Source organism: Elephantulus edwardii, unplaced genomic scaffold (assembly GCF_000299155.1).
Source record: "Elephantulus edwardii isolate Elephantulus edwardi_28Jun2011 unplaced genomic scaffold, EleEdw1.0 scaffold00012, whole genome shotgun sequence".
Taxonomy (NCBI): domain Eukaryota; kingdom Metazoa; phylum Chordata; class Mammalia; order Macroscelidea; family Macroscelididae; genus Elephantulus; species Elephantulus edwardii.
In genome coordinates, this window is record NW_006399762.1 from 25,376,715 (window position 1) to 25,386,188 (window position 9,474).

A 9,474-nucleotide genomic window follows, 5' to 3' on the forward strand; every position below is an offset into this window, starting at 1 on the left:
TGTAGGCCAAGAAAGCTACTGGCCTCTGATGTCCATGCTCATCTGTCATAGAGCCAACACTTGGAGGTTCCACAATAACATCATAAATTATTCCTACAGCAAAAGTAAGAGGAAAAATTAAATTAGGAGTCTTGATTTTTTAAAAGCAAGTAGGATTATAATTTTCATCTGTTCATAAAGTTCATTTAACTAGATGGCTTTAACTGCATTATTATAATCAAATGAGAAGCAGCCTAAAAATTTCATTGTGATAAATAATTGAGGATTTCAACTTAATCTTTTAGGATGACTTGTAAAAATCGTAGTTATGTTCCATGCAGTCAATGGCAAGTCACAGCAACGCTATTAACAACAGATCTCAGCCCTTCCCTACCCTGTACCATACTTACCATCTCTGATATACCTGAGCCCACTGTTACTGGCTCAGGTCAACCCATACTGATGAGGGTCTTCCTCTCTTAAGCTGACTCGCCACCTTTCTAATCATGGTGTTCCTCTCCAAAGAAGGACCTCTCAGAACAACATGCCTGAAGTATGTGAGATGAAATTTCACCAAGCTTGCCTCCAAGAGCACTCTAGTCACACTTTCTCCAAGACAGACTTATTTGATCTTGTGACACTACATGGGGTTTTCAGTACACTCTTCTCCAACACTCAAAGGTATTGATTCTTCTGTTATCCTTAACCTTGTCAAACTTTCAGATTCACAGTATGTAACCAAATAGATGATGGTTTGAGTTAGGTGCATCTTAGTCTTTAAACTAGCATCATAGCTCTTTATCTCCTTAGGGAAGTCTCTGACAGATTTTTCCAATACCATGCAAACTCAACTCATTGCTGTCTAGTAGGAACTGATTCCTAGCTGACGGTCCAGTAGGTTTTCCAAGGTTTCAAATCACAAATGATGAGACTGCCTATCTTCCTCCGATGGAGGGACTAGTGGATTTGAACCACCAGACTGGAGTCACCTTTGGGTTAGCAGTGGGCTATGCCTGCAACAATTTCTAAAATTCAAGAGTCCATGATAAGAAAGGTTTACTATTTAAAGGCTATATTTTGGGTAAGGGGGAAAAATATTCTACATATGCTTAAAATTTGTTTCTATTTCTAACTCGAGTGTAAATCAAAGAGATCCTTTTAAATCAAACTATCAGGTACACTGGCAACACTACAGTCAAGGCTGTAGTGGCATTTGTCACTAGTTGATCATTGATATGATTGTTTTCTCAATCTCCTGCTTTCAACATCCACTCTGTAAATCCTTCACTGTTTTCAAACTTCCTCATCCCCAAAAATCTTGCATCTTGCTTATCTCTGACAAAATATCACATAAAAAAATCAAACCAAATTCAATGCCACTGAGTTGACTGCAATTCATAGATTCTACAGGACGAAGCAGAAATGTCCAGCAGCTGGGTTTCCAAAGTTCTAAATCTTTATGGAAGCAAGCCGCCTCATCTCTCCCCAGTGGAGGGGCTGTCATTATCACTGTGTACCATCAAGTCAGAAATGACCCATAGCTTATCCTCCAGTGAGTTTTCTTAGACAGTTAATCACACGAGAGGAGACTGTGCATCTTTCTCCCCCAGAGCAGCTGGTGGATTCAAATCTCATACCTGCAAGTGCAACTCCTTACCCCTAAGCCACCAGAGCTCCTGAATGGGGTGGGCACTAGGTTTAAATGGCTTTCTGGTTAGCAGCCATTTTTTTAAACACCACACCACCAGAATTCCATTCTCTTTCCTCATCAAACAATGAACTCCTGATATCAGCACCCATTCTCAGTTCCCATCCAGATTCAACAGAAGAGTCTCTCTTCCTATTAATTTAGGATACTTTCTGAAGTTATCAGGATCCCATTCCCTCTTATCTACTCTGGGACTTTGTTCTTTTGGATAGCTCTTTTCTGTCCTCTATTTTCATTATTCCCCTCCCTCCTATATGAATCTTCCCTTGGCTCCAAATCTTCCTAACATTCTATTTGTATGCTTTCTTTTTGAAAGAAAGTTGGGTTTCTCTTGAAAGAATTAGGTAAACTCTTCCTCATTTATACTTCATTAACCTAATCAGTGAATTCTTCAACCACTGATAGTATTCTTACAGTATGTGGCTGGCACAGTTACTCAACTACTACCGAAAAGTTGGGAGTCTGAGCCCAACTGGAAGGTCCTTAGAAGAAAGGTCTGGTAATTTGCTTTGGAATACTTACAGCCTTGAAAACCCTCTCAAGTTTATTGTTGTTGTTGCTAGGTAGCACTGAGTCAAGAACAGCTCATAGCGACCCTATGAACAACAGATCTGAACCCTGTCCTATCCTGTGCCAATCTTACAATCTCTGACACTCTTGAGCCCATTGCTGTAGTCACCATGTCAATCGATCTGGATGAGGTTTGCCGTGCTTCGATCTTTCCAATCTTGATGTCATTCTCCAAGGAAGAGCTTCTCCTATCCTAGCAACATACCCAAAGTATGTGAGACGAAGCTTTGCCATCCTTGCCTTCAAGGAGCACCTTTTCCAAAACAGACCTGTTTGTTCTTTTGGCAGTCCATGGGCTCTTCAGCACTCTTCTCCAACACAATTTAAAGGCATCAATAATTCTTCTGTCATCCTTATTCACTGGCCAGGTCTCAGATACACTGTAAGTGACTGAAAAGGGAATGTACTCAATCAGACACACTTTAGTCCTCAAACTGACATCACTGCTCTTCAATAATTTGGAGAAGTCTCTGACTGCAGACTTTCCCACTGCAAGATGTCTCCTGATTCCTGACTCCCGACTGTGGATTCAAGTAAGATGAAGTCACTGACAGTTTCAAATTTCTCCTCTATCATGATGTTGCCTTTTGCTTCAGTAGTGAGAATTTTTGTTTTATGTTGAGATGAAATTCCTATTTTAGGATGCAATTTTTCATCATCGTAGGAAGCTCTGGCAGCCAAGTGGTAAGAAGCTGCAATCCCAAAGGCACATGGTTCAAATCCACCAAATGCTCCATGGGAGAAAAACGTACAATCTCCATATGATTTTACTTCCTCTGAAAACCTGCTGCTATGAGTCCTGACTCAATGGAACACAACATCTGGCGTTTACTACAATTGAAAAATGACTGAACAACAACTGGTTTGGTTTTGGTAAGATCAACAATGAGCTCCAGGTTGCTAAATTCAACTAATACTTTTCTCATTTTAGAAAGTGTCTCAGTAACACTTATAAGCCCAATTCTCATAAATCTGTGACAAAACTTCCCCAAGCTTTTTATTACCTGTCTAATTGTATCTCCTCTTTATGGATCTATGCCAGTCAAGTAAATTAAGGCTCACTCTGATCCTACGGGATACAACAGGTGACCTTTCAGTGAGCAGCTGAGTACTTATCCATCTTTTAACTATCCAAATAGAATTAGTAAATGGTGAAGTTCCTTGGGGCTTGATCCACTGACCTCCTTCTCTACCTTCTCTCCCTAATTGAACTTATTTAATCCCCAAATTTTCAACTGAGAGGTAAATGACTCTCAATGTCCCAAGGCTTCTCAGTAATACTAAGACACAAAAAAAATTAGACAGAAGTACTCAAGAACAACAAGCCCAGAGCATATGAGGTGTCACTTTGCCATCTCTGCCTCCAAGGAGCATTCCAGCTGTACTTTTTCCAAGACAAACAAACCTGTTTGTTCTTTTGGCAGTCCATGGGATATGCAATACTACTGTACAACACCACAACTCAAATCTCTCCTTGTAGAGGGACATCACTCTTGGAAAGGTGACAGATCAGTGAAAGAGAAGACTTTCAACCAGGCGGATTGACACAGCGACTGCTGCAATGAACTAGAGTATGTCAGAGATGATGAGGATAGCACAGTATACGTCATTTTCTCAGGAACTATACACAGTCTAAATGACAGGTCCAATTCCCATTATTTTCTCATCATTTCTATTCTTTTCATTCATTGCATTTGTTGTAATTTGCAAAGAAAAAACCTGATGGCACTTAACACAATAATGTTTAACATCTCTCAGGTAGAACGCTTATCTGCTGTTCATTATGATCTCCAATAACTACTACAGTGACTTGTACGTAATTGTTGGGTGCTGTTTTTGACTCAGTGATCTCATGGACAAAGAACCGTCCCACGGGATTTTGTTGACTATACAAAGCAGACAGCCAGGTCTTTCTCCCAGGAGATAATTGAGTGGGTATTTGTAACAAGCAGTCAAGCATTTATTAACCCACCAAAAGCCCCTTAAATAGGGCCTCGATAAATATTTACTAAAAAATTCTCCACAAGAAATATTAGTTATTTATAAAGGCACACTCCACAGGGATGTTTTAGAAGAGACTACTTTCCAATGTCAAAGCTAGTTTCCTGCACAAGACATCTCAGGGCCAATAAAAGGTGTCCTTTCTAGTATGTTTCAGGGATTGAGAAATGGCAAGAGTCTCCCCATTACAATAATCAATAAAGAAACAATGGCCAGAAGAAAAACTGCCTTCTAGCAAAGGTTCTGGCTTACAGGAAGGCAAGCCTTACATAAAAGAAACTAACAAAAGATAAAGATTTCATAACTTAGTATTTTTGCTAAAAGAAAAGCCACATGCATTTTAAATTTCATTTATTCAATGCAGCAACTAATTATGTCTTGAGAAAATGTTAAGCAATGCTAGAATACTTTATCAATGTAAAGTTAAAGTGCAATTTATTTAACTAAAGAGAAGATGTCAGTATCCTAGATTTTGTAGAAATGTAAATTCAAAGTTACCATGTAGATCTAAGTCCCCTCAGAGTCTTTCCTCTTTGATGTAAAATATACAAAAACAATTACTTACAGAAATGCAAAAATGTGCACTGTTATTTTTTGGTCCTCCTTAGTTTGCAGAGATTTAATTTTAAAATCCCCAATTTAAATACAATTCTCTAAAAATGTGAAAGGACTACATTCTTAAATAAACTCTGAACTGTGGCTTGAAAGGGTGGTGACTCTGAAAAGACTAACAGGATTGCCAACTCACCACTATGCAAAGTAACGCCTCTTTGTAAGTTTCTCTGACAAGAACAGGATACAATAATTCAGAAGTGTCTAATAATGTTGATATTTTCCTCATTCGTTAAATTCGCAAATTTTCCTTTCCACAATATATTTCCTCCTGCATATCTCCTGTGTATCTCCTACATATCTCACATCCAAGCTCAAATATTTACCAAAACTCACTGTCTTTGAAAAATCCTAATCATATTAATTGTGGAGTAGGAATAGCAATTCTGTAGCCTGGAGGATGAACTAACCAACCTAAAGAATTGTCAAACCTTTTGCAAAGTTCCAAGGACAAAAGACAATGAATAAAGCCTCCCACTTTCTTACACAACGAGGAAAGCAGAGTGGAACAGACTACACTTTCTCAGACAACTTACAAAAAGGATAAAAATCTGGACTTAGGAAACTGACACATATTTCAGGGGTAGAGGAGGCTAAACGGGAGGGGAAAGCAAAGAGAAAACACGAGTGGTCTCAAGGTTCAACAATGAGAGAACATGACTTTTCTCAAGATTAAAAAGCACAGTTCTTAGGTGCAAAGCAACCTTGGGCCTTCAGTACTGGGGTTCCCAGCACTTCCCTCCACACTCCAAAAAGCAGTCGAGAGGAGAGCTGTCCCCGGGGGGTGAGAGTCGGGAAGGGATGCCCCTTAGTGGGGTGGGCCAGCTCCCCGCACCTCAGCGCCTCTCCGGCCAGTTACCTCCAGTGATGAGGAAGTAAGATACCACCACCAGAGCATACACCGTCATGGCCGACGGCATATGCACCCAGGGCGGCTTCTTCAGCTTCAGGTTTGGGCATTCGAGTACTAAGAACGGGACTCGGTACAACGTCTCCATGGTGGCGGCAACAGGGACAGCTCTCGACCTCAAACCCCACGCGCCACCCGGAAACAGGCCCGCCCTCCCGTTCGCTGGCGCGTGCGCGTGGGATCCGCAAAGCTAAGAGAAAATAATGCATAAAAATATTTATCTACAGGGTGGGAAGAGACTATCCAGAACAAGTAAATTATTTAACGAAATATACTTTCTGTTTAATCTATTTTAACTTGCTGAAGGAAGAATATGTTCATTTCTTTCTAAATAATTAAATTAATAATTTCTAGTGCTTCCAGGACCTGAGAGGCTTCAGACGTGGCCAAGCTACAGACTCAAACCAATTTTGAGCCCCGCCCAGCTGCTGACGCGGTGATTTAGAAGCTGATTGGACGTGGGCCTCTCTAGGTTCCCAGATTTGGAGGATGAATGAAGAGGATTTGCAAAGTTCTCGCTTGTCCACTATTGGTTTGTGATTTGTGCTGTTTTATACCTATACCTCTTGGTCAAGGTATAAGTTTCGCTTGAGCACAATCAAGTCTTCTGAGATTCCCATTCTTGTCAATGTCAGCTATCATTTGTTAAGATCCACACAAATACCTTTGCATAGTTACAAAAGCACATATACCAAAAAAAAAGCACAAATACATATTTCTAGAATACCTTTCTATTCCGCATTTTGACATCAGCAATGATATCCCTGGTGTCACGGCCTCTTCTAAATCCTGACTGAACTTTTGGCACGTCTATATGTAGTGTTCAGCCATTTTTAATGATCTTCAGCAATATTTTGCTTGCGTGTGATAGTAATGATATTGTTTGATAATTTCCACTTTCTGTTAGATCATCTTTCTTGGAAATGGGAACTAGTATTCATCTTATCCTATGAGATGTACGGCAGTTGGCCTCTATGGGGTGTTCATAGCTCTTCTCCAACATCACAGCTCAGTGGCGTCAATTCTTTTTCTGCAATCCTTCATTGTCATCATTCATTGTCCAGCTCTCAGATGCATAGCTAGTAATTAGAAAGACAATGGCCTGAAACAGACACACCTTGGTCCTCAAACTGACATCACTACTCTTCAACTATTTGGAAAGTTCCCTAACTGCAGATTTTCCCAATGTAATGCATCTCCTTATTTCCTGACTGCTTACCTAGGGTGCTAATTGTGGATGCATGCAAGATGAAGCTGTTGACAGTTTCATTCAATCTCCTCTCCATCCATCATGACGCTGCCTATTGGTCCAGTGGTACAAATCTTTGTTTTTCTGACTTTGAGATGTAATCCAAACCGAAGGCTGCATTCCTTGATCTTCTACAGTAAATGCTTCAAACCCTCCTGACTTTCATGAAGCAAGGTTGTGCCATCTGCATAACAGGTTATGGATGAGTCTCCCTCCATTCCTAACGCCACACTCCTACTTACAGAGTCCAGCTTCGCGGATAATTTTCTCAGCATGTAGATTGAACAGATATGGAGAGAGAATACAACTCTGGTGCACTTCCTTCCCAATTCCAATCTATGCAGTGCTCCCTTGCTCTGTTCGCACAACAGCATCCTGGTCCAGGTATAGTTTCCACATGAGCACAATCAAGTGCTCTGGGATTCCCATTCTTCTCAATGTCAGCCACAACTTATCATGATCCACACAGTCAAATGTCTTTGCATAGTCAATAAATCACAAACAGACTTTCCTCTGGTAGTCCTTACTTTCAGCCAGAATCCATCTGACATCAGCAATGATATCCCTGGTAACACCAGCAATGATATCCCTGGTGCAGCAGCCTCTTCTAAATTCTGCCTGAACTTCTGGTAGTTCCTTATCTATGTACAGTCCCAGGCATTTTTAAAAAAAGATCTTCAGTAGTATTTTGCTTGCATGTGATAGCAATGATATTGTTTGATAATTTCCACATTCAGCTGGATCACTTTTTTTTGGAATGGGAATAAATATTGACCTTTTCCAATCAGTTGGCCAGAGAGCCAAATTTCCTGGCATAGACTAGTGAGTGTATCCAAGGCTGCATCTGTTAATTGAAACAAGTCAGTTGATATCCTATCAATTCCTGGAGCCTTATTTTTTGCCAGTGCCTTCAATGAAGCTTCCACTTCCTCCTTCATTACCATTGGCTCCTGTTCGTATAGTATTTCCTGAATTTTTTCAGTGTCAATCAATTCTTTCTGGTACAGTGATTCTGTGCATTCTCTCTATCTTCTTTTGATGCTTTCTGGGCCGTTCAACATATCACTCATAGCACCTTTCAATATAGTGACACGAGGCTTCAACTTGTTTTTCACCTTGAGAAATGTAGAATGAGTTCTTCCCTTTTTATTCCCCAATTCCAGTTCTCTGCAATACCATTAGAGAGAGAGAGAGAGCGTAAGACAGAGAGAGAGACACAATGCAGCCCTGATGCATGCCTTTCTTGGTTTTAAACCATGCAGTGTTCCCTTGTTTTGTTCAAACAACCATTTCTTGAGCTGTATCCTTGGGCTACATTCTCTCTCCATACCTGTTCAATCTGTATGTTGAACAAACCATTTGAAAAGTTGGACTTTAGGACGAAGAATGTGGTATCAATATCAGAGGAAGACTCACCAACAATTTTCATTGTGCAGATGACACAACCTTGCTTGCTAAATGTGGAGAAGACTCAAAACACAGACTACAGTCTACAATATAAATTGCATCTCAACATCAAGAAAACAAAGATCCTTACCACTAGGCCACTAGGCAACACCATGGTAGATGAAGAAATTATTGAAGTTGTCAGTGATTTTCATCTTGCATAGGCCCACAAATAATACCGTTCAGACGAGCAGTTAAAAAATCAAAAGACATATTGCACAGGAAAAATCAGCTGTCAAGGAACTCTCCAAAATACTGAAGAGCGATGATGGCAGATTAATGACTAAGTAAGGCTCATTTGACTGAAGCCATGGTCTTTTCAATCATCTTCTATGCATCTGAGAGCTGGACAGTGAAAAATGGATGACAAGAAAGTTTAATACTTTTTTGAATTGTGATATTGGAGAATAGTGCTGACTGTCCCATGGACTGCTGAAACAAGAAATAACATACCTTAGAGGAAACGCAGCCAGAATGAGACAAAAGAGCAGAAGTATGGAAGAGGAAGCATCACCATCCTTGCCCCCAAGGAGCAACCTAGTTTCAGCTCCTCCAGGACAAAACTGCTTGTTCTCTTGATAGTTCAATACTCTTCTCCAGCACCACAGCTCAAAGGCATTGATTCTTCTGCCACCCTTAGTTGTTGTACAGCTTTCAGATGCATAGCAAGTGATTTAAAAGATTGTGACTTGCATTAGGTGCACCTTAACCTGGCATTGTTAAATAGACTGACATTGTTGCTCTTTAGCACTCTAGAGAGGTCCTCGACAGCAGATTTTCCCAATGCAACTCGTCTTTTGATTTCCTGACTGCTGATGCCAAGGGTACTGATTATAGATTTGAGCAAGATGAAATCATTAACAGCTTCAATCTTTTCTCCATTTATCATGATGCTGTCTGTTGACTCAGTGGTGCAGATTTTTATTCTCTTGATGCTGAAATGCAATTCATATTGAGGGTATAATCCTTGATCTTCTGCAGCAAGCACATCAAGTAGTC

At 40.3% G+C, this 9,474-nt stretch overlaps 1 protein-coding gene across 1 annotated transcript in view; it reads right to left on the reverse strand.

The window, feature by feature from the left end:
- Positions 1-5,868, reverse strand: part of LOC102851460 (oligosaccharyltransferase complex subunit OSTC-like) — an 8,061-nt gene extending 2,193 nt beyond the window's left edge. The window contains exons 1-2 of the mRNA XM_006881153.1: positions 5,730-5,868; positions 3-93 (exon numbers count right to left, since the gene is read on the reverse strand). Coding sequence (XP_006881215.1) covers positions 3-93; positions 5,730-5,868 — 230 coding nt within the window. The remainder of the gene's footprint in view (positions 1-2; positions 94-5,729) is intronic.
- Positions 5,869-9,474: the final 3,606 nt, after the last annotated feature.